A 26,759-nucleotide genomic window follows, 5' to 3' on the forward strand; every position below is an offset into this window, starting at 1 on the left:
GGCGTGTGATGAGCAATACGGATTAGTGCTCCAGCCCTAAATATAAGCAAATCTTGCCATTTGACGGTTTTGTAACCTACAAAATTAAGACGAGTTAAGATAGCATATAGTATAGATTTAACCATGTTGTATTGTATGCATTATCGCTAATTATATTTATATGTGACAAGACACAAATGCCATTTAATATACTAGGGCTAGAAGCACCAATAAGGTTAATAGTTTATTATTTGAAATGACCAAACAAAAATTAACAAACATACCTACTGTTTTTAAAAACCTAATCAAACAAATGTTTCATTACAATCATTCGCTACTCGAAACCTACTTCTGCAGATTGTCTCTCCCAGGGAACACCAAAGCTCCCGCTCCTATATACTATTTAATTTATAATAAGAATTAATTGAATATCACTAAGATATTATAACATTTTGTGAATACTTAACTAGAAATTTATATCATCAAATAATAAGATTATTTTCGTAAGCAAATTTTCAACTACTTTACAACAATTTCATATCAATTAATGAAATCAGTGCCTACTGCAACTGCCCGTCAAGTTGTCTTGATGGATGACGTCATTATCCGTAATGCAGTTAAGCGAGACAAAATGGCCGCCGCGCGCGCTACAGATAATGAAAAGCATTATGTAATGTAATTTTTAAATGATTCAAAGAAGCGAGTTTAAATCTTAAAAGTTTAAATCTTTAATATTAATGCTTAAAATTTCATAATGTTATTCATGCTTCCAAAGTAAAATAGTTTAAAATAATTAAAAAAAAAGTTTTAATAGATTAGGATAGTTTACAGTCATAATTTACAAATATTTAGCTAGTTAATCGTTATAGCTGGAATTCGAAATGGTTATTTTTATGTTAATTGATTATGAAGATTTTAAATAAAGTTAAAAGAATTGATAAAGAAATAAGCTTATTCAAATTATTTCATAAGAAAAAGATATAACATATACATGAGATGGCTAGACTGCAATTACATTCATCCGAAAGATTATAACATTAAACCACATTATTTATTTTATGTTCGTTTCTCGACGAAAGCTGAAGCGACGTAAAACCGATAAAGAAATCAATAAACGTTTCTATTTTCAACTAACTGCCAGTTGTTTTGCGGTTGGAAATAATGATGTCAGAATCGCGATGCAGTTGTCGGAATCTTAAAGCAATTCAAATTGTAAAAAAACCAAAGCTAAATCGTTCTTTCAAGCTAATCTTACAATTCATTCTTTATAATCATTCTTAGAAATCAGGCCTGTGTAGATACTACTCAGCTTAATATTCTACCGCCAAGCAATGATAATTGTATTATATAAGATCTCATTTTTTACTGAGAATATTAAATAGAAAGATTAAAAATGACCTATCTCCTCGTCTACTTTTTTAATGTTTTATCATTTTTAAATATAGTCCACTGCAATTTTGCACCTAAGTTAAAAGTTAAGCAACATTTTGATATTTCTAACCAGACACGCTAGACCGCTATCAACTTGGCAATGCCTTCATAGTCGGCCTGACACTTTGTCATTCAAAGTAACCGATTTATCTTGATCCTGAGTTATTTGAACAACACGTTCAATTATTTTATTATTTTCAAACCAGTTGTGCTGTTGCAATACCTACATACATATATTTGAAACAACTCGTAAGTGTTATGTATTTATTAAAACGCAACGTTCGTTTCAAGATTGAATGAGCCACTATACAAGGGACATAATATCTTAGCTCCCAAGGTTCGTGGCGCATTGTTAATATGAGGAATTATTAATACTTCTTAAGGTACCAAAGTCTATGGACTGTGGTAACTACATAACTACCATCAGATGGTCCATTTTCCCGTCCGCTAATCTATTTATATCATAAAAAAAAACAATCAGCCATTTCTCCAATATTTCGATGCATAAAAGCCATTTTACTTTAAAAAACTTACAAACACTAATGTGATCACTCATATGTTATGTACTCTATATGTAGATACTCTTGCATACAGGGCTACCAAAAGTGGCTGAAAGATTATGAATCGTTTCTGATGTAAACATTAATTTGCATGGTGATGTTGTGGAATTGGGGGTTGTATAACATTTTCTTAGTACAATTTGACTTAAGTACGTAATAGAAAACTAAACTCACGGCGACACTATAAATAAATTGTAAGAAGTAATGCAAACGCAATATATCTTCACAAAAGCAAACCTCGATCCCAGAAAACTATTACCATACAAATGGAACCAGGGTCATCGCATTGTCATCTCGCGTATCGACAGCATCATCCGTCAGACCACTTAGATGGATGGAGTGGCTTCCGATCTCGGATCCCGAGGTCCCGGGATACGAATACCGTAATGTGCGTTTACATTTGTAAATGGGTTTAAAGGCAAACGTCCGGCTAAGCGTTTCGGATCATTTTTCATATAACTTCTTCCTCGATCGTACGTCGATCTATCTTTTCCTAAATGTTGATAAAATATTTTGTAAAATTTGTCATGACAGTATTATACTGAATTTAATTCTAGGAAGATTTTGAAAATATGTCCCACAAAAGACAATTGATTTCCTTGTATAACATTAATAAAATGTATATTGATTTGAATTAAAAAAATATCGAATATAAATCAAAATGATATAATCGCCACCCCGGCTCTCACCGTGAAAGGTTCTTTGAAGAGCAAAAACTTGGTAAGAAAAGGGACCCTTGCTAATGTACGTTATATCTATTTGGATACAAAGGGCGGAGTGTGCTTGACCTCTGAATGTGTTTCGCCGGGTCGCTCTGGCCCAATGTTTGAGGACTGATCATTCGAGATAGTGTGGCCTTAAATAAACTATAAAGGGAATTATTTCAGAAGACGGATCTTATATTAACAATATTTTTCCGTCTTACATTTGTTGGCTTTTATATTTTATCAAATATATACGAGAATAGTTTTCTAAGTATTTTTGTTTTTGTAAAATAATAAAAGGTTTTATTTTAAAAAAATATTGGAAAATCAACGAAATGTTTAATAGCATAAACGCACCGTGACAGCGAGCACCTGTCAACGTCGCGTCAAGTCCCAGAGCGGCGCCATTTTATTTTAAAATGCAGATAACGAATCGGGGCGTAACGTGAGCCGTCCCGAGGCGCCGCATAACTTGCTGATTTATTTCATACCCGATATGATTTTACCGCAATTGAGCGCTCTCAACCCACCCTAACGTTTACTTACGATCCGCACTAGTTCGTTCTACAACTCACCGGACTATCACGCGAATTTAACCCTTTTGATTATGCATGTACCGTTTCTAATCGAATGCCATTACTAAACTTTGATAACAACCTCGACGGGAAATCTTACTCCCTGCAACGATAGCAAAAATCGTTATTTTAGACACAGGAGAAAGGGTTCACGGCCAATTAAGCGAAGACACTGGTAACTTTTTACGAAGTATAACAGCCCTAGTCTACTGCGCGTGAATTGCCCACTCAGTCGGTGTCGAATGCCTCTTCACATTCAAGATGTCGAGCGCATCGCTTTGATAAATGCACATCGCGCATACAATGAAAACACGCGTGAAATTTTAATGTTTATCACTGTGAAGATACCAGATTTTAGTACAGTCTCGTCAACGATAAATCGAGCTCCACCGAATAAAAGTAAAAAACATGGTAAATATCCCGTATTTAATAACTGTAGTAGTGAAGATACCAATCATGATTATTTTATTTAAAAACATATTGTCCAGTAGCAATAATGTAATTCCAAGAATATTATAACGCAAAATCCATTTTTAGACATATAGTCATCAAGAACCGGTGGAATAATGCGTTCCACTAAATAGGGTGTAATGGAGAAGCGAGTCATAAACTTGTTCCGGGCTCTCTAGACTCTTAACTTTTATGACAATTCTAGTGTCCATCTGTACTTAATTAGGTATACACTTAAAACTATGAAATTTAGCAATTTAAACATATGATCGAAGCGAGCACATAAACAAAAATCATTAATTATAATAACGGCAGCATATAACATAACTAATTATTTATTAAATATTGATAAATTATTGAGCTTTGTTTAAATTATTTTGCTCACATTAAACAACGACATAAATAATACCATTCACTAACCGCACGGGTCGCTAAAATAAAACGCGGCGTAATAAAATTGAACGCATCCGAATTTTAGCGTTCATTTTAAGTCCACATGAAATTTAGGGCGCAACCGCTGAAAATTAAGCACAATTTGGCAACATGTAGATAATAAATAATAATTGAATGCACATTTTTTAACTTTACTTACATCTAGTAAACATAAAAATATATCTTTATTTATTACGATATCTGAATGGATATTGGACATTTCACAAATTAATATTTATTAAAAACATAATGTACATATTTGCAAAATTAAATAAAAGTAATTGCAAATTATTTTTACAAACCTTTTCAAAAGTAAAAATATAAAATTTTATATATAGATCCATTACTCTTCAATTCGTCGAGGATTATCCTGGTATTTATCCATAAGTAAACGTCCATCACACAAAATTTGGATATATGTAGATAGATCCTTTGCGGTGTAATCGCGTGAGTTCACCCTTAAAAGGAGGGAGGACGACCGATCATCAATCTCTATCAGGCTTGGTCCGTGAAAAAGCGAGAAATATGACCAGTTTCGCGGATGTGTGACGACATTTATAATAGATTTGCAAACATGCTTCCACGACTTTGAGTGTATTTTAATTTTAAAAATTATTTACGTTGAACGAAAAATTCAAAATTTTGTAGTATTCCATCGAAGAAACTAAGATTTATTAACAACTCTGTTGCACTACTTCATTTTATTCATATAGGATATTGAATTAGTTTAAATTTTTTTATGTAAACGTTTAAGACTTATGCCTAAAACTTTGATGATCATTTTTTTCTGGAATATTAAATCTTATAATTAAATTACCATTTTTTTTAATATTGTTTTTTATTTTTAGTATCTATAAATAGTCCACAGATACTGTTAACTAACTAATCATTAATCAGTTCAGTCTGTTTTTGTAAAGCGTAATTAATGCTTTCAGGTAAAGGTTAATGAAGGCGCATTTTATCGGACATCTCGACCTGACTTGTACCAAAACATTGTCAGAACATCTATCGTATAGGTCAATAAAAATAAAACTCTACCGTAATATGTATTAGGTATATTTACATAAGACATTTGCTAGGTAGCTTTATTATAGGATATATTTATTAACATTAACTAAAAAATAGTATCTTGTATAAGGAAATACAAAATGAAATATGGATAAAAAATTTACTTGTAATTTCCCTTACACACCTTGGTCAGATATATAAAAGATCGCACTTTGGAAAGGAATTTTCCAATTTGGACGCCCTAATCGACAGCAATGACACGTATCAGATCGCCCCTCAAATCAGAGTGGAAATCAGTCACGGCACCAACTGCATTCTTCTTCAGACAGCTAATTTGGCTCCCCATTTTCGTGAAACTCCCGCATCCATCAGTCGCTACGATTCCACCGACCACTATCGAAAGATTCAATGAATGATAACGGCTCTAATAAATACGGAGTCCGCTCCTTGAATGGTCGTAATTAATTTAATGGATTTAGACAAAGAAATATGTACAATGAGATAGTGAGATTAATAGTCGTCTTTGTTTTGGCCATTAGCAGATGTTGAAACTTGGTGTCGGGTTACATGGTAACTGAAGGCGCCGGTTTTTTCTCCATTTCCTCGACACACTAATGAAGAAGCTTCTTCTAATGAGCAGAGCAAGTATCCTTATTATCAACTCTGTAATCTGCGTTTAGTTTCCTTTGAAGTTTTTGATCTATAGTATAATAAAAGCGAGATCGTTCGAACTTTGTTTTAATGAGAAATATGTTTTGATATTCAAAGTTGACTTTCTCTAAGAAATGGCAAAAAGTGGATTGTTAATTAGTTAATTAGGAATCCAAAACTTTTTATGTAGCACTTGAACTAATCTTATTTTTAAATTTGGTACTGTAAGTGCAATAGTATTTGAAAGCCACATTTCTAAGTATCTACAAAGTTATTTCAAAAAATAAAAAAAACAAATGTGCGTATTCAGACCTTTTTAAGTCGGGCATTTTTTATTTTTATTTTCAAACAATGCACGCGGCATATCTCGACTCTATGTTAATTTTAAATGTCTCTTTGTTTTCATACATTATCATAGTTGGCCATAAAAAATACCAACTTCAGTGCAAGGTGGCGTCGACGTCCATTCGCCTTATATCTCGAATCGCAACATAAATTAGTGCAGTGGTCGCGTGACGTACCGACTTAGGCAACATCGTCTCCTTATCGTGCCGGAAACTACCCGACCGGCTTGAAGTCACAAAGGAAAAAATACTTTAATCCCAAGACCAAAAAGTTCAACTCTCCTTATCATGCCTCGCATGAAAGCCACACCGGTATTCCGATTTCAACTCTATTTATAGCGATAGACGATCTAAATTTAATATAAACATTGGCAACAGAAGCGGCAAATAAGGTAACATTGCCAGTATGTCGCCATAAATACAGCCGAGTGTCCTTTAACGAAGCAGACGTTGACGTTGCGATACTAATAAAACGTGAGTGAAGTATTATAGACTCTGGTACTTGGCTGTAAAGATAGAAATTCGTTGTGTTGCTTCAGGGGTAGTAATGAAGGCTCGCATTTAGCGGCGGTTGCGGTAGTGATATGGGTGGACTTCCTTTGTCTAGTAATCTTATCATTGCGCCAAGCGGCCGTTGTTTGGCGTGATACATTGCTACGAATATAGATTTACATGCTTTAATTTAAATTATTATTTAAAGCACTGAACTTTACAACAAACGGTCTTGTGCATTTTCCCTACATAATTTCATACCTCTTCAAATAATTTAAATTTTTCATAACTTCAGGTAGAACTATCCTCATAAATAAGTTCCATTAATTTCACTCAAGTCATCATTTCTTTGAAAAAGTTAGTATCACAATTAGGTGACATACTTTAGGTCCTTCGTGTTGATATTTGTGCTAAATTAGCATGTGTTACTCGATTATAATTACAATTCAGCATCTATCGCGTTTTAATGTAAATCACATTATTCACTAGGAATGAATTTAAACGCAACCTGATAAGGCGTAATATTTAACGAAACCAGGCCAACTGAAAGCCATCGATTTAATACATGCGTAATATCATTACGCTGGAGCGATTTTCCTCGTAACTGGAGATAAAATTCGACTTCCTTTTAAAGAATTTTTAACGTTGACGCTGCGGAATTCTTTATTAATATCGGATCTAATGATATTTAACAGATAAAAGAAATCAGAAGTTATATTGAATCGTTTTGATGTAAGTTTACCCAAACCTTAAGTAATTAAGAATTAGATGATGGAGTGTTGAAAATATATAGCTTGAACTTTTATACCATATTTATTATTATACCAAACAATCAGTCTGTATTTTTTTCTTTAATGCATATTATAAAAAATTATCAAATGTTAGATCCATCAAATGAATACTTTTGTAAGAGTTTAGCTCCAGTAACATAACATTTGAAAAGATTTTAAAGGATTATTTTCTTAAAAGATCTTTACGGAAAAATCTCATTCAAGGCATTTTCGAAGATAGAATAGTAGCATCGAACTTGTGTTCTACAAAGAGCCGTCCAAGCCGATCTCATCACAATCGCAAACTTTGAATACACCTCTTTCGACTATCGAAAAGTTCTCCATAATGGATTTGTTCGAGGACTCAATTGTTTCACGATGAATGGGTACTAATTAAAACGAAGTCATGACGACGCCGGACCAAGTTTCCAATTGTTTCCTAACTATAAATCGCAGCGCGGCTCTCATATAAATATTGCGCGTTCTGTGACTAACTTTGATGCTAAATTTAAAATTGGAGTTTCACATGTAAAGATATATGGCATTAATATTAATACATGCATGTTAAGTGTATCGATTGTTTGTTGATATGGATTCATAGAGTTAGATATTAAGGTATCATAATAAAGGAGTAAATACAAAATTGCCACTAAAGCTTCCCATAACGAGCTTAAGATAGTCGACACGTGTGCTTCAGCATCTCTTGTCTTGTGAAATTGCCTAAATGTATCCAGTTTCCACCGCTCTGCGACGAGAACTACTCCAAACTGCTGCTTCATACATCAACGTCCTGACTTATGAAACGACTTGAAAGAGATATTTGTTTGACAGTTCGACCGTGTGATGAATAAGTATTCCTTTCATCTGTACGAAGTTTAACAAAAACGACTCAAATAAAATGACTTATACGTAATAATTTACAGTTTGCATATAAATAAGTCTCTGTGAAAAGCTTAAAATATCCTTTACGATTAAAAATAGAACAATAAAGATTAAATTAGTCTAGTATGTCGGGCGTTTATTTTGAAAAACCGCAGCTTCTATTAGGAGCTCCGTTTGCTTATTTTCTATTTCCAATAAGAAATCACGTTTGATCGGGCTGAGCTCGGCCGCAAATGGGCCGAAACATGGCCGTTTTATCTTCCAATAAGTAAGCGAGCTTTGGTTTTTCGTAAGGGAAGGTTTCGCACTTTGAAATACGGAGAACGGTTCGAAAAAATATAAAACTATCGAACCGGAATAGGGATACTAGTAACAATCGGATTCATATACAGTTATATGCATATAGGAGGCGCATCAATATACGATGCGAAACTACATAAAAACTGGAATCTGTTGTAAAACAGACAATATTTGCGTTGCTCAAACAAACGAATAGCTGGAAGGAGAGAGGTAGGCAATTTCGCAAAATCGAGTAAAAAAACTTTATACGAACAACGAATCCCACGGCGACTTTCAAAATCGCGTTCCCTTTTTAAAGTTGAGACGATTTGGTTAACGAGTGTCGAATTCTCGAACTCTAGGGCCCCTTCCAGAAGACGAAGTGTCCCCGGGAGGTGCCTCAGTAATTACCCACCATTACACACAAAAGACACGACTCGTCCGATTACCATAATTCCTGCTCCCCGAGACGCGATATAAATGGACCGCATTTTGTATTTGAACGCAGAGTGACGTGTGTATTAATGACTATACTTGTCCTTCTAAATTAGGTAAGGGAAATGGTGATTTAGTTTTTCATTGCCGGCAACTAGAGCGAAGAACCTCACTTGCCGTATAAGTTCATCCTCCAACGGCTCACAAAATAAATTGCCTTGTTTTATCCCCGCTTAGAGCTTGTTTAATGTATGCTAATGAGAATTTATGCAATAACAAACAAGCTTAACTTTGTTATGAAACTTGCCTATTGTTTTTAACATTATAATTTTAAGTTTATTTACACAGTACACACATGAACCGCATATTTAATAAACGATCCTGTTGTTTATTCTTCAATGAAGATGATATCGTTAATGTATTACTACAAACCGTAAGATACGACACTAAGATTTCGTCAAGAAAATACGGTGGTAAATTCATTACTTTCTAATTACAGTAGAGCAAAACGTTCGAGAGGGTCCGCTTCAAAGAACCGGTAGTATTGTAGAGAACCCAGCTTTCTTTTCGCGAAATAGGGGCGATCGCCAAAAAAAAAACAACACAAAAACCCTTTTGAAATTAATTGAGTTTTCTTGCGGCTACATCGGCCGCTACAATAAATTAATTAACGCTCGAAGGAATCCTTAAAATTTGTCGAGGATCAAAAGTTGGCTGGCAGTCGGGAGATAGGGTGGTGGGGGTAGATAATGCTTCGATTTTCCATTAACTTATATTAGCGATGGGAGAGGCCGCCGCGCCCCGCGGTTCAGCCAATAGCTCCCGATCTAATATATTTCCTTTATTAACTAACTGCCGAAACACGCGATCTTTGATCCATTTCCATAGGCCGATGTTTGGTATTTGTTTAGAAGTTATTACTATTTGATTATAATTCAATTTCCGTACAAAATGCCGAAAATTATTAAACATTTAATAAATCTACTAAAATCATTTCAATTGTCTTCTAAACTACATTCATTTGTATTATAATTGATCGTTAAATTAAAATCATGTTTTACTTACAAGACACGCATTACTTATGTAATTAGTAGTTACTAAGATCCATATCTTTTTTTTAGGTTGTTTGCTAGAAGGTTCCCGGCCTCCGCCAGATGTTCCGCCGCGCAATCCTACCATGTCCCGTTTGAACGGCCGCATCACCGGCAACCCAGCTGACTTGGCCGACTTCGAGCCTTCGTGTCTTGTTCGCACACCGTCTGGAAACTTTTACGTGCCTTCAGGTAGTATTCTCAATACAAGATCTACTTAAAATATTAATTTCTTATTAATTGATTTATGCAAGAATAGATCATAAATATTAAATATTCTATAACACAAATATAATTTCAGGGGACATTCAAAAGAATCCGTCTATGGACTACAAATCGAATTCATCGTGTAGTAGTCCTGGAAAACAAGAAAAAAGTACATTAGAAAGGATGGATAGGAGTGACAGGCATCCTGCCTTCGGCGCTCCAGTGCCCGTCCTTCCTGTTAGAAATAATCTTAGAGCGACACACTTTCCCCCAGCAGCTTCACGTTTCCACTTTAGAAAGGGCCTCTCGTCAAGATGTTCTTGGAAGTGTACTGCTATAGTGTTTATAGTTTTATTTGTCCTTCTATTATCTATTGCCTCTTATATGTCAGGTGTGTATTCAAAATTATATTGGTGCTAATTACTAAATTGAAAATATATAAATTATTATAATAATATAAATATTTATGCATAATTTACTGTTCTACTAAAAGCTTATCTATTTGTTTACAGCTTCCTATTTCACTGACAACTGGTCATATCAAAACGCTAAACCATGTTCAGTATTAGTCGGTGATACAACGGATAAGTTCCCAACATCAAAAGCAACGACGCTTGAGTCTAGTAACAAATCTATAACGCGACCGCATCAGAGCTCAACGTCGTCTGCTTCAGGTAAAGGAGAAAATCACTCACGTCCTCGTAGAAGTATAGATTGGCATGCTTCCTTATCTTCTGTTTCTTCCACGGATTCTTCTAATGTAGATATGCATGAGTTAAATACTTCTATTTCTTTGACCACTATTAGCTTAATGCATGGTGTGTCATCAGAAGACAATGCCACACAACAAGAGGATACTACAAGTGTAGCTTATAATGCTTCTGTGTTTAGCAGTGTTGGTGAATTGGGTAATAATGGTATTCTAACAAAAAATAATAACATTACGCTTAATGCAACGACGCATAATCAAAATAACGAAATTGATGTCACGACTAAACCTCAAGACAGTGTGAATATACTCTCTAATAATGAATTAAAAAATAAAAGCATTGAATTAACCGTCGATCATCCTACAGAGATTTTGAATGAAAAAAATAACATAGCTTATGATCCGGCAAATATGCAAGGCGATTCTCTATCGTCAATTTATTCATACGGCCTGCAAAAACTTCAGTACCTAAAATTACTAACTAGACTTAATGAAGTAAGCGAAGAGTTGCACATATATTCTAATGAATCTGCTGAAACAGAGAATAATCTAAAGAAATTTCATTATGAGAACGATAACACAACTCCTATACCCCCGAAACAAAGTACACGAACAATGCCTTCCACTAGTGCACCGTTAAACGTAACAAAAACAGTTTCTACAGAAAGTGTTTTTACTACACATATTGCTAATCCACAACTTCAGCACGACAGTTTGGACAAAATTAAACCAAAAGATAAGCCATCAACTTTGATAACCCAATTAACGAACTATACTTCCACTGAAAGTGATATTTTTACTACCACAACCAAAACTAATCCAAAAAGTGATCATACGCTTTTAGTAACAGAGTCTTTACCGACTGTTACTAACCCTGCCGATGACATGTTTGTTAATTCTTCTCCAAAATATTCAAAGCCTAGTGAGTCATCTACTTTAAACTTTGATGCAGAATCAAAATCTACAGACTCTATAGCTAATGCTAAACATGTTTTGATTAACTTAACAATATCTGCAGATGATGTGAACAATGATTCGTATAAACCCCTATATTCATTAACAGTAACCGTTCCAACTTTTGGTGAAAGAAATGAGGTGCCAACCGTAAAAATCACACCTATGAACAGTGAACCAACAATGCCAACACATTTCAATAAACCAGTGACAATTGATAGTACGACAAAAGAAACAAAAACCATCAACACTGAAAATTGGGGAGGAAGCTGTGAATGCTCATGCCCCATTTGTGAAAACACTAATTCTTCTGATGATTATGATGATTATTTAGAAAAAACAACAGCTTTTCACAAAGATGTAACTATTCTCTCAACCGACTACAGCTCAACAGAAAGTCCAAGTCTAACGTCCAATAGTTATAAAACAGAATTAACATCAGAAGAGATAACGGATATGACATCAATCACACCAGATTTAGGAACGGAAACAAAATATTTTGAGTCAGAAACTATGGATGATCGAACAACAACAGATTACATAACAGCGACGTCAACTGAGTCTGAAATTATAACATCAACAGAAATTCCAAAATGCATTTGCCCTAAACTTAAGCCTCCACCGATCCTTATATTGGAAGGTGAGGTCTCAAAATATTGAGTACTGACAATAATTTACTAACGCTCACCAAAACCATTTCAGTCGGATCTCCGTAAAACTAGTTTGGTGTCTAACATACTAATACGCATGAAAATTACGACAAAAATATTGGATTATTATTTTATAACAAATCTTCTAGATAACGTAGAATTATGTTTCCGTTTTGCATGTCATAACAGTAGTGTTATGGAAATATAAGCATATATTCTAATTTACATCATTTCATCGCATGTTTTTCACATTTAACTATAAACATTTGTTTTTAATGCTTAAACAGACAATAAAACCCTGTTTACTTTATAGGTGCGCGTACATTCCCAGCGCAGTCCTTTCCACCAGATGGAACGACGTTTAAACAAATAACTTTAGGTGAAAAATTATCAAAAGAAATCCCTCCATATAGCTATTGGAATATGCAGTTTTATCAATCCGAAGCAGCTTATGTTAAATTCGACTACATGATACCAAGGGGAGCGTCTATAGGTGTTTACGCCAGACGGAATGCTCTGCCAACGCATACTCAATATCACTTCTTAGAAGTCCTAAGCGGATTTAAAGCTCGAACCACCAGGGCTTCACATGTAAGTATCAGAAAATTGAGGAATATATGATATATATCCAATGACCAAACTTTTTCGTTGTAGAATTTGAATGTACTAATATTTTACATAATATTGTTATTGTAGCCGTCCGTTAAGAAAGAAGTAACGCACTATATGGAACAAGGTCACTGGTTTCTTTCTTTGTACAACGATGATGGAGATGCTCAGGAAATATCATTTATAGCAATGGTCGCTGATGACATGACACACAATTGTCCGAACGGATGTTCTGGTAAAGGTGAATGTCTCATGGGGCACTGCCAGTGTCAGCCTGGTTTTGGTGGAGACGATTGTAGCGAAAGTAAGTTTTTTTCTTTCTCGTTAATATGTATAAAAGTTTAACCCCCGAAGTTATAACGTATTTATTATTTTGTAATAAACTTATTTAAAAAAAAGTACAAAGGCAAATCTGATTATTATGTTATAAAAGAAGTAGGTAGTATCCTGTTATTTTCCCACTGATGGGTTTAGGCCTCATATCACACCATAACACTTTAAAATATATTTATAATTAATTTATATGTGTAATTTTAGGCGTATGTCCAGTATTATGTAGTCAAAGAGGTGAATACATTAATGGTGAGTGCCAGTGCAACCCTGGCTGGAAAGGCAAAGAATGTTCCTTACGACACGACGAATGTGAAGTACCAGACTGTAATGGACATGGTCATTGTGTGAATGGAAAATGTTCTTGTGTTAGAGGCTACAAAGGAAAATTCTGTGAAGAGGTCGACTGCCCACATCCAACTTGTTCAGGTCACGGATTTTGCATCGAAGGTGCTTGTGTCTGTAAAAAAGGATGGAAGGGTTTGGACTGTGCTACTATGGATAAAGACGCCTTGCAATGCCTACCGGACTGTTCCGGACATGGTACCTTTGACGTTGATACTCAAACTTGCACTTGTCATGCTCGGTGGTCGGGCGATGACTGTTCAAAAGGTACGCTTGTTGATTAACTTTAACTTAGTTTTATCTATTGACGTTTATCCTTTTAATAATTAAAGTTTAAGGCTATTATCATATTATCAGGCATAGTTAAAATATGTATGCCATAATTTCAATTAACATATACAAATATTTTTTGGCTAATTTGGTAATTTTTCATACTATACATAGCACGTATCCGGTGATTACTAAATAAAATATTCCAAATGGTCTATTACTCTTTTTAATAAAACAAAACCAAAACATCGTTCTTTACCAATACATTAAATCTTATTACAGAGGTATGTGATCTGGATTGCGGACCACATGGAAGATGCGTTGGTGAATCGTGTGTTTGCGACCAAGGCTGGACAGGAGAGTATTGTACGTCGAAGCTCTGCGATTCCCGCTGCAGTGACCACGGACAGTGCAAGAACGGAACTTGTCTCTGTGTCTCTGGCTGGAATGGCAGGCACTGTACACTCGAAGGATGCCCCAGGGGCTGTGCTGGTCATGGTCAATGTAGGGTCGCGAATGATGGGCACTGGGAGTGCAAATGCTTCGATGGCTGGGACGGTCCAGACTGCACCACCCTTAAGGAACAAATTTGTGATGATTCCAAAGACAACGACAAAGGTACACTTTTCGTTTATTAAACGTTAGTAAAATATCTGATGTAACGTATGTGTGTGATCTTTTAATCGAAGCAATAATTTAATGTTTACTACCCGACATTTATAATATTATCTTCATAATTAAATTAAATGTAGCTACTGTATTTTGTACTGACCTGTTATATATAACGCCTTCTACAGATGGTTTAGTCGACTGTGAAGATCCAGAATGCTGCCAAAGTGCCGCCTGCAAAGGTAGTCAGCTGTGTGTGTCCTCTCCCAAACCAACGGATATTCTTCTGAGAAAACAGCCGCCAGCGATCACAGCTTCCTTCTTCGAAAGGATGAAATTCCTTATCGACGAAGGTAGTCTGCAAAACTACGCTAAACAGGAAACATTTAATGAAAGGTGAGAATTTGTGTTCGATGTCAGATGTTAGAATTTTGTAACAGGATCAATTGATAATATTTTATTTTACAATAATAATTAATCGAGAGAGCAACAAAGAACTTCCAAATTATCAATTTCGTTAAATCAGACAAGTTAAGACAAGCAAATTTAAATAAACAATTAAAGTGTGATTAGTTTGTTTAATACAATTTCAAAATCGTGAATCAATTGATCCTGAAATAATATATAAAGAAATAAATATCTATATATAAGATACGCAATGTTGTGCCCCAGTCAATCCTACGTTTTATTTACATAAAAATGTGTCATATATTATTTTTATCCTTCACCTGAATTTAAAATTGTTTTTATTTGTTTTTAATACCAATCAAATTAAACGTTTATATATGTTAAATAAATTGGCACTTGCATGTTATTTATGTTTAATGATGCGTTTAATCCACTAACATGTTCTAACATTTCTTCTTCTAAATTGAAAATATCGTATCCAATGATACTCATTCTATGTAATTTCTCGTCTTTCCGCTGCGCAGTATGTTTTGGAACCACTTCAATACGAGGTAAGAACTAGAAACAAATTAGGTAGGATTGTGTGTGCCTTCAAATGTAGATTAACTTATTTTTATTTATATATATATATATGTGCTAGGTACTTCTATATCTACTTAATTGGCAACATATATTATGTCGGTATAGTTGTGTGCATGCTATGTATTAATAAACCTATATATGTCCTGTGAGTTTTGTGTTACGCTTTTTATCGTTACCATAATATTTAACAGTGAAATATTTCGTATGTAGTATCCAATGACTGTTTTGAAGTCAACGTAGATTATTTCTCTTAGCTGGGTTTTGGATTAGCGAAGTTAGAGTAATACCTTTAAAATCCCATCATTTCATCGATCACTTAACAAAATCTTTAATGTAATAAAATTAACTCCTATTAAATTCTTTTACACAAGTGAAACGTCTCAAACGAATTTTTGCTCCATGTTTACTTTATAGAACACTTAAATACCCAGTAGTATAATCACAACTATTTATCCGTCTATCAGTATTTTTAATACCATGCCATGCAATGCCATTCTAGATTAGGAACCACATTAAAAAACACAATTATTTACTAGATTCCAACCACCAATGACTTGAAAATTAATAAAAATATTACGCAATAATGATTCGCGCTAGTTAGCATCGCATGGCGGTTTTGATCCCTTAAGTAATCAAATGCGTTTTTTTAAACCGTCTCTACATTAAATTGTGTAACATATTATTTCAGCCGCTCAGCTGTAATCAGAGGTAGAGTGGTAACGTCACTCGGTTCTGGTTTGGTCGGAGTGAGAGTTTCCACTTCAACGCCATTGGAAGGATTTACGCTAACAAGAGAAGATGGATGGTTTGACCTTCTAGTAAATGGCGGCGGCGCTGTGACTCTTCACTTCGGAAGGTCACCCTTCAAGAGATCTACTCAAGTCGTGTTCGTGCCTTGGAATGAGGTTAGCATCGCAAATTCACATTCTATATTACATACGAATGTTAATAATATGAAGGTTTTTAAATAGCCCCGTGAAATATGCATTTATTTGCCTCTTAAACAGTGACGGCTGTATTTAAAGCACTTAATCATAAAAATAAGCATTAAATACAGTTGCAAGAATCGGTTGAGTTTAATAATTAAAGTCGTAAATTGCGGCGCTTATGAGTTGTAGCGCTTCAAATGTCTAAAAAAAGCGTACCTACCTATTGCTCATATGCATGTTGTTAGTAATTTTAGTCAAACTAGCCCTTAAGTTAAAGGAATAATATTTTGGAGCAAATCAGGCTGCGTTACGTTATATAAACATGATTCATAATATTTACTTTGTAAAATTATTGCAATAAATATGGTCTGCTATACAAATATATCATATCATATTCATTACTCTCCTTCGGAGAAACGATCGTGTTACGTTATTATTTATAAAAATATTTAATTAAGCTATTACTTATTTCTTAATAATTAATTAAAGTTTAAAAGTGTACATAATATAAATGATATTGCTTAGTTAATGTAGACATCAGCTTAAACAACTTCACAAACTTCACAAATTCCTGAGAAGTAATTATTTTTTGCGCATTCAGAAAACATGCAAAACGACAATCAAAGCGGCATTAAGTCTTTTAAGACTTAATTTGAAACTATACAAAACTCTAAATTAAGTCTAGCACGTTAAAATTCTTATAGAGTTTGTCGTGATAGAAATATAGCTCGGTACATGCAATTGTTATGAACAATGAAACAAATCTTTGAAAATATCAATAAAAGAAAAACGCCTTCGCCTTTCAGACTTTTCTTCTTCAGACTAGCTTATCAAAAAATTTTCGTAAATTGCATAAGTACTTCAAAACTGTTACTTATACATTGTCCAAAGATTATCATCTCTGTTGTTTCATTTATTCAAACTTCGCGGTGTCAATCGCATCAACTAACCTCAACTTCAATCTTTCATTCCAGGTGGTCATAATTGACGAGGTAATGATGACAACGTCGGACGAGAAAGGTGGTGTGGGCCCGCCGCAGGCGTGTCTCGCTCACGACTACGACGCGATGAAACCTGTCGTACTTGCCACTTGGAAGCACGGCTTCCAGGGCGCATGTCCCGATAAGAGCGCTATACTAGCTGAATCTCAGGTTAATGTTATGATATATGATTGAAAAATTACATGGTTTGATTTTCGAAAAATTAAATATTATAATAAATTAAAAGCTCAAATTTACCGTGCTGAATAATTCCACTCTGATATATGTTTTATTTATATTTTGAAATGATTTTGTTTATCATTAAAAACTAATATTAACCTCAAATCTCAACCATCCAGGTTGTTCAAGAAAGTTTGCAAATTCCTGGAACCGGTTTGAACTTGGTATATCACAGCTCAAGAGCTGCTGGTTACCTTTCTACTATTCAACTGCAGTTAACACCTGAAAAGGTACCGCCAACGTTAGCCTTAATCCATTTAAGAATAACCATTGAAGGCATTCTCTTTGAAAAGACCTTTGAAGCGGATCCAGTGATTAAATTCACATATCCTTGGAATAGATTGAACGTATACAGACAAAGGGTATATGGAGTTACCACAGCATTGGTGAAAGTTGGCTATCAGTATACTGATTGCAAGGATATTATCTGGAACGTACAGACTACTAAACTAAGCGGCCATGACATGAGCATCTCTGATGTTGGTGGGTGGAACTTGGATATACATCACAGATACAATTTCCATGAAGGTAAATTTATTTTCTATTAAACCTAACGTTCTGTAGATTATAAATATTTCAAATTAATGGCTAAATAAATCATATCAATTTTAATACAGCTCCTTAATTTCTATCAAAATTTACTCTTTGTGAGATTCGTTGTAACTTTTTTTGTCATTCTAGGTATTCTCCAAAAAGGCGATGGCACAAATATCTACCTCAAGCATAAGCCTCGTCTCATAATCACGACCATGGGAGACGGTCGTCAACGTGCTTTAGATTGCAGTAACGAATGTTCTGGATCTGCAGTCAAACAGAGACTTCTTGCTCCAGTGGCTTTGGTTGCAGCCCCTGATGGATCCATCTTTGTAGGTGATTTCAACCTCGTGCGGAAGATTAATACAGACGGAACTGGTCGAACTATCGTCAAATTAAAGTGAGTCATTCAATGTTTAAACATTTTATGAAAAATTATGAAATTTTAATGAAATATATCAAATACACAAATGACATTAACTTACATTTATTACTTTATTTTTTATTGATTAAATATTTCTATTATTTCAGTGCCACGCGCGTTTCATATCGCTACCATATGGCGCTATCACCTTTGGATGGTACTCTTTATATTTCCGATCCTGAGTCTCATCAAATAATTAAAGTTCGCAACACAGACGACTATAGCGATCCTGAAAGAAACTGGGAAACAGTGGTTGGCTCGGGAGAAAGATGTCTGCCAGGAGATGAGGCACATTGCGGTGATGGAGCATTAGCCAGAGATGCAAAACTATCATATCCTAAAGGCGTAGCTGTGTCAATTGACAACGTTCTGTATTTCGCTGATGGAACAAATATACGAATGGTTGACAGAGATGGTATTATAACAACTGTTATTGGTAATCACATGCACAGAGCGCACTGGAAACCAATACCATGTGAAGGGACTTTGAGCGTAGAAGAAGTACACTTACGCTGGCCTACAGAATTAGCAATCAATCCGCTGGATAATAGCTTGCATATAATTGACGATCATATGATTTTACAAATGGCCCCAGATGGAAGGGTCAAAGTAATAGCTGGAAGACCACTTCATTGTCCATCGCCATTAACAGGATATGACATGGAACTCGCCACTTATGCAACACTTGTAATGCCACAAAGTGTTGCTTTCGGCGCTGCCGGTGACCTTTACGTTGCCGAAAGTGACTCTCAGAGAATTAATAGAGTGCGGCTTATTACAACTGATGGAAAAATATCGCTTTATGCTGGCGCCGAATCAAAGTGCAATTGCTTAGAACGAGGTTGTGACTGTTTCGAAGCTGATCATTTCTTAGCTTCGAACTCGAAATTCAATACTATTTCAGCAGTCACGGTCAGCCCAGATGGTATCGTTCATATTGCAGATCAAGCTAATTATAGAATACGTTCTGTAATGGCGAGCATTCCAGATGCCAGTGGTGCCAGAGAATATGAAATTTACGCACCAGATACGCAAGAAACTTACATCTTCAATAGATTTGGCCAACATGTCATGACTAAAAACATCCTAACTGGAGAAAATAATTATGTATTTACCTATACTGTTAACACCAGTAATGGAAAGCTAAGTACTGTGACAGATGCCGCTGGAAACAAGGTATTCTTGTTACGTGATTATTCAAGCTTAGTAAATTCAATTGAAAATACAAAAGGACAAAAATGTAGACTTAAAATGTCACGTATGAAAATGCTTCAAGAATTACGAACACCCGATAATTTCAACGTAACTTTCGATTATCATGGCACTACAGGATTACTTAAAGCTAAATACGACAGCACAGGCAGGAGTTACATATACAAATACGACGAATTTGGCAGACTTACATCAGCGGTCACTCCTACTGGAAGAATAATAAACCTCACCTTCGATTTGAGTCTTAAAGGAGCAACGGTTCTTGTTAGTGAAAATAACAGAAAACCTGTTTCAATATTAATCAAAGGTTCCTCAGTTAATACCAAAGTTGGGGAAGCCGAAAAGAAAACGATTATTTCTACTGATGGCAGCATATCATCGAGCATGCCTTGGGGACATGTCATATCTACTGATACTGTTCCATACACAATTCTTTCAGAAATTGACCCGATTTTGGGAGAAAGTTATCCTGTCCCAGCCAAACAAAGAACCGAAGTTGGTGGAGATTTGGCCAACAGATTCGAGTGGCGCTACTTCTTGCGCCGATTACAATCTAATAAAGGAAAGAGTAGTAAAGCAGTTGCTCAAATAGGTCGTAAACTAAGAGTAAATGGAGAAAATCTTTTAACCCTGGAATATGATAGAGATACGTCTACTGTTGCAGTTTTTATGGACGACAAAGTAGAACTATTGAATGTTACTTATGATAGAATGGCAAGGCCGGTGAAGTGGGGTCCACGAAGCGGTATATTTGCTGAAGTTGAACTTGACTACGATCGATTCAATAGACTCACTAGTTGGCGATGGGGAGACCTAAATGAGACATATGGATATGACAGAGCCGGAAGATTGCATGAAATTCGCTATGGAGATGGATCTTCCTTAGCATATTCCTTTAGAGATATGTTCACAAGCTTACCACTGAAAGTCACGACACCAAGAGGTAGTGATTACCTTCTTGACTACGATGATTCTGGTGCTCTTCAAAATTTGACTACACCCAGAGGTCATATCCATACGTTTGCTCTTATGACGTCATTAGGCTATTTTAAATATCAATACTTCTCGCCAATGAACAGACATCCATACGAAATACTTTACAATGACGATGGTCACATATTAGCAAAAATATTCCCCCATCAGTCTGGAAAAATTCTTTACGTATACGATAGCACCGGAAAATTAGAAACTATTCTTGCGGGTGCTTCGGCTATTAGGTACGTCTATCATGAAAATACTCATCTTGTTAAAAATGTAGAAATTACAGACCCTGATTATGAACTACGGCAGGATTATAAATACCACGCTGGTATTCTTAAAGACGAGAAAATGAAATTTAACTCCAAGAGTGGACTCAACAACGCTCACTTTAAATACCAATATGATGGCAATGCAAGACTTTCCACAATTGATATGAACATCAACAGTAAAGAGATGCCTCAATTAAGACTGAAATATAACCAAAACCTGGGTATTCTTGAAGGAGTAAGTGACTTAAGAATCTATAGAAATACTTTCAATCGTTCTGTTATGCAAGACACGAGCAAACAATACTTTACGATCACTGATTACGATGACCACGGCAGAATCAAAACAGTTCTAATGAACATTAAGTCTTTCGACGTATTCCGCCTTGAACTGGAATATGATGTAAGGAATAGAATAAGATCGAAGAAAATAATGATCGGTGATACATCATCAAACGAACGAGTAAGTTATAATTACGACGGCCACCTAATGGAAGTGGTCGGATCCGAAGACGACTGGAAGTACGTTTACGATGAGAACGGTAACATCATTGGTATAATAGAACATGGAGAGAAACGATACCTTGGATATGATATCGGTGACAGAGTCGTTCAGTACGGAGATATTGAATTTAGCAGCTACGATGGCCGAGGTTTTGTAATAAGACGAGGAGAACAAAAATACAGATACAATTCTCGAGGACAATTCGTTCATGCGTTTGAGAGGGACAAATTCCAAATGTGGTACTATTATGACGACAGGAACAGATTGGTTGCTTGGAAAGACGATAAAGATAATATCACACAGTTCTTCTATACAAATCCACAATCTCCTAATCTTATTACACATATGCATTACCCGAAACTTGAAAAGACAGTAAGGCTTTTGTATGATCAGAGAGACTTCCTTACATGTATTGAAACCGAAGACCAACGTTTCTACGTAGCCACCGATCACAATGGATCGCCACTGGTCGTGTTTGATGTAAACGGCGAAATTATCAAAGAAATTAAACGCAGTCCGTTTGGTAAAATCGTTAAAGACACCAACCCTGGATTCTACGTGCCAGTTGACTTCCAAGGTGGTATATTAGACTACAATACTAATTTGGTGTATTTGGAAAATCGATTATATGATCCTGTGGTTGGACAATGGATGACGCCAAGCTGGGAGCATCTTGCAACTAAACTAAGCCTGCCTACAGACATATTCATCTACAGGTTTAGAAACAATGATCCTATAAATCGAGACCAGAACGTTCCGTATATGACTAATTTAGCGAGTTGGCTACGATTGTACGGATATGATCTGACTAAGATGATGGGAGCTAAATATATAACGGACATGATATTCCAGCCGAAGACATCAGTAACAGCACCTCAGCTTGCTCCCGATTTTGGTGTTATGTCCGGTCTACAGTGTATCATTGAAAAGGTATTTTTAGTTTTTATTTCATTCTAGTTCTTAGTATACGTGAAATGTGTTTTTTAATTCGTATAACTTATTTCATATAATTATTGTGCTTTGAAATTTTATAAATGAATTTTAATTATTTTACAGGTAAACGATAAACTGTCAGATATCGAATTCGTACCAACGCCGCTTTTGAAGATGGAGCCAATAACGAGGAATTTGCTGCCAAGAGTATCTTACAAACGTGGTGTTTTCGGCGAAGGCGTTCTCATATCCAGAGTAGATGGAAAAGCATTTATAAGTGTGGCAGATGGCGCTAACAGCGTCGTCGAGGATGTGATAACGACCGTATTCAATAACTCTTATTTCCTGGACGTCCACTTCAGTATACACGATCAGGATGTTTTCTACTTCGTCAAGGATAATTCACTGAAAATCAGAGATGACATGGAGGAACTGAGACGGTTGTCCGGCAAATTCAATGTATCGCAAGACGAAACTAACGACCAAGGGCTAGAGGTATGTTTAACATGCAGATACGAATAACTTTTTGGTAATTTCTTAAGTTTTTTTAACACGTAAATTACGCGTTTTCCACACATATGTATACTTTACTAAAAAAAATACAAATAACCCACAATTTTCAATGTATTTTACAAACGTTTAATTCCTCCTCAGGTCCGAGTACATGCGGTTGGCAAGGGTTCGGCGCAAGCGGTCATTGTGCTGCGATACGGCGTCGACCCGGCGGCGGAGCGCATCAAGCTGCTGAAGCACGCACACAAGCGGGCGGCGGCGCGCGCGTGGGAGCGCGAGAAAGCGCTGGTGGCGGCGGGCTGGGAGGGGCGCGGCGCGTGGACGGAGGAGGAGAAGGAGGAGCTGATCTCGCACGGCGTGGTCGACGGCTGGGCGGCGCGCGACGTGCACTCGGTGGCGCGCTTCCCGCAGCTCGCCGACGACCCCGCCAACGTGGCGTTCGTGCGCGACGCGCGCCGCAAGCGCCGGCGCAGCGGCCGCGCGCGCCACCGCTCGTGACTCCCCGAGTGAGACCCGCGAGCGACTCTCGTTTCGTTTGCTTCGCTTTAGGCGATCGAAATATTATTTTTAACGTTCACCCTCCTCGTGGATCAAACGAATCTCTCGAGATAACTCACGACAGGGTACCGAGTCATTGGCGAGCTTAGCGCTCGATTAAATTAATGATGCATAATATTTTAAAACTGAAATACTCGATCTTCATCACGATTTATTAATCGATTTTTGTATTGTTTTACAATTTTTTATCCTATATTATACGTATGTCGCTTAGATTAATGTACTTTTTCACGAAAATCATGTATTCCTAACGTATTTTAGCCAAATATTTCTTTCGGTCCCTACATTTAGATATGTGTAAATAATATTTTATTCTTGTAGTCGGTTCTTTTGTATTGTAGACCTAAGGTCCTTATTACTTCGCAATACTATACTCTGTAAGCAATAATTTTATATTTTATCTAATCATCTTTAATCTATTGACCCAAGGTTTTAATTTTACAACAACAATCAAAACAACTCAAAATCCAATGATAGATTAGTATTTCCAACGTAATTTATACCGATATTTCATCTTTTTTACCCTTAGCTTAAAAATGAAAACTGGAGAGCTTATTGCACTTCTTATATACTTGGTAATTGTTTTGTTTGATAATAATCTAAGAAATATTATTTTAAATAACTCATTGTCACAATTAAGTTCTCAACCACACATCGTTTTAAATTAAGAAAAAAAAAAATACTCAAAATAGTTACTTTAATTTTGTAATTGTTAACAGTTTACCTACTGATATTTTTTCCTCTAGTTCTACATTTATAAGTGACAGTTCTCCATTTAACCCTAACAATAAGTCCTTCTAATATAAATAGATCAAATAAATTTTAAATAAAGCGTTGATACGTAACACTGCGTGTGTTGTGCAATAATCGATCTGTAGTTTTCCATAACCGTCTAGGGTCAAGACTTCTTGCTGACTTATCTTAGACTGTCCTCGTCCTATTTTATAATTGGTGTGATTATTGTGCGCTCAGAATACCTGAAAATTGTATGTCTGTATAAATAAATGTATATCTATGTATTATACGAAAATAAGTCGAAGGAATACTCAACTTTAATATACGGATGTTCAAAATCATACGTAATGAAAATCAGTCTTAAGATTTTTTTATTATTTTATCTATATTGAAAGCAATAATGATCTTAAAACCGTGTGAAAGTAACTAGCCGTAAGTCAGTAAGAAGAATATGTAAAGTAATGTAGATTAGTTATATTGTATGTCCATAAATGTGTCTCATTTAAATTGTGGTGTCTATTCCGTGTTAGAATTATTGATTTAAATGCTAGTTGACTGAGCGATTGGTGATAAGGCGTCGAAGATATTTTTTACTAAATGTTTATAAAATATTAAAAAAAAACGGAAAGGGAAAAAAAATGAATCCGCCGACTCCCCGGACCGCTGAGGACCGACGCGAAGTGATATTTTTGCAAAATGTGACTAAACGAAGCAATACATTGTAATTTAATACGTCTTAACTTTTATTTAGTTACTGTAAGGTGTATTTTAATTTATAATTAAATGTAATAATATTATATAATATCTATTGTGAATGTAGTTATTGATTTCGCGGTGATATGTAATAGAGCGGTATAGTTATCTTTTTTATGATGTATAAAGAATTCTTATTTGTAAATAGGTACTTAACTATGTAACATGTAAAAAATATTGTACATATCTTTACGCTTGAATTATTTATAGAAGGAGTTAAGGTTTCTAGAATACTGAAGTGATGTACTATATCAGATAAATAATGAACAAATTGAGGCTGTAGGAAAATTATCTAATTAACAGCTGATCGGTTGAATTAAAACAAAAAGCAAACCCCCAAATCTTAATTCTTATCTATAATATTTAAAAAATCTGAATAATCATTTATTTGTCTTTATATATATAATATATATATATATACATAAATATATTTTATTTATTAATAAAAAAATCGATCAGTAAATACTCTAGCATACCATCAACAAACTTACCATAGACTAATAAGCTTCTAGACATTTTAGAGAGCTTCACGAATGCGATCAAACTTGCATTTAAGTAGGAATTAAACTCCGCTGCATTTAATTTGTATTATTGTAGATACGGTGCGTAGACTCCAATACTCTGTGTATAGTTACTGAGGCAAGTGTAGCATGGACCGCGGGGTGTTCACCATAGACTCAGCAGGAGATAGCTATTAATATAACATAGTATAGTATCTACAGCTCTCTTTCTCTCTTATTTCTCTAATATTCGCATCGCGCGGTCCATGCTATGTCCGGTTTACGATCATCTAGGTCACGGTGTGCGTGCTATGGGAGACGATGTAAGCATGTACAATAATAAATATAGAAAGTATTCTAATGGAATATGTAATAAAAAATAATAAAACAAATCTTGTTTCAATTATTTTTCTTTTTTATAAATTCAAAAAAAACATACGTCTGTAACACCTACATACCAACCAAACACTTTAAAATCTACGTCAACCAATGTACATAAAACATATATTGAAATACTCTATGATAGCTACATATATAACATGATATAAATAAGTGCAATTACCAATTTCACCCGCTTTAAAAAAGACTATTGTCGTGACGAACGTGTCCTTATTTATACTAAATTTTTAAACGTCATCTATGAACACTCTGGCACACATACTTACTGCGACAAACACTCACACACGCACACTTTCTAATATATAAAGCTAACATAAAACATTTATTAAGAATAATAAAGAAATAGTTTCCACAAAGTTTTCTTTTGTTTTAAAATTAATATCTCAATGTTATGAAATATCTAGTACTAGTTGCCGCCCGCTGCTTCGCTTGCTTTTTGGGGACTTGCTTGGCAAAAAAGTAACCTATATCCTTCCTTGAGCTGAGATCGCCCAGTGGTTAGAACGCGTGCATCTTAACCGATGATTGCGGGTTCAAACCC

At 35.3% G+C, this 26,759-nt stretch overlaps 1 protein-coding gene across 5 annotated transcripts in view; it reads left to right on the forward strand.

Annotated features, from left to right (window-relative positions):
- LOC124544488 (teneurin-m) overlaps positions 1-26,211 on the forward strand; it is a 230,169-nt gene extending 203,958 nt beyond the window's left edge. For 3 of the 5 annotated variants that reach the window (XM_047123068.1, XM_047123069.1, XM_047123070.1), the window contains 17 exons: positions 10,114-10,275; positions 10,385-10,681; positions 10,803-10,964; positions 12,063-12,593; positions 12,917-13,194; positions 13,300-13,516; positions 13,750-14,154; positions 14,440-14,775; positions 14,955-15,162; positions 15,699-15,725; positions 16,445-16,661; positions 17,660-17,836; positions 18,025-18,433; positions 18,587-18,839; positions 18,971-22,757; positions 22,884-23,255; positions 23,415-26,211. In XM_047123068.1, the coding sequence (XP_046979024.1) occupies positions 10,114-10,275; positions 10,385-10,681; positions 10,803-10,964; positions 12,063-12,593; positions 12,917-13,194; positions 13,300-13,516; positions 13,750-14,154; positions 14,440-14,775; positions 14,955-15,162; positions 15,699-15,725; positions 16,445-16,661; positions 17,660-17,836; positions 18,025-18,433; positions 18,587-18,839; positions 18,971-22,757; positions 22,884-23,255; positions 23,415-23,771 (8,195 nt within the window). In that variant the 3' untranslated portion in view covers positions 23,772-26,211. The other 2 variants (XM_047123072.1, XM_047123067.1) reach the window with 2 other exon arrangements.
- Positions 26,212-26,759: the final 548 nt, after the last annotated feature.

The sequence above is a fragment of the Vanessa cardui genome, chromosome 4, assembly GCF_905220365.1.
Source record: "Vanessa cardui chromosome 4, ilVanCard2.1, whole genome shotgun sequence".
NCBI classification, from domain to species: Eukaryota; Metazoa; Arthropoda; class Insecta; order Lepidoptera; family Nymphalidae; genus Vanessa; species Vanessa cardui.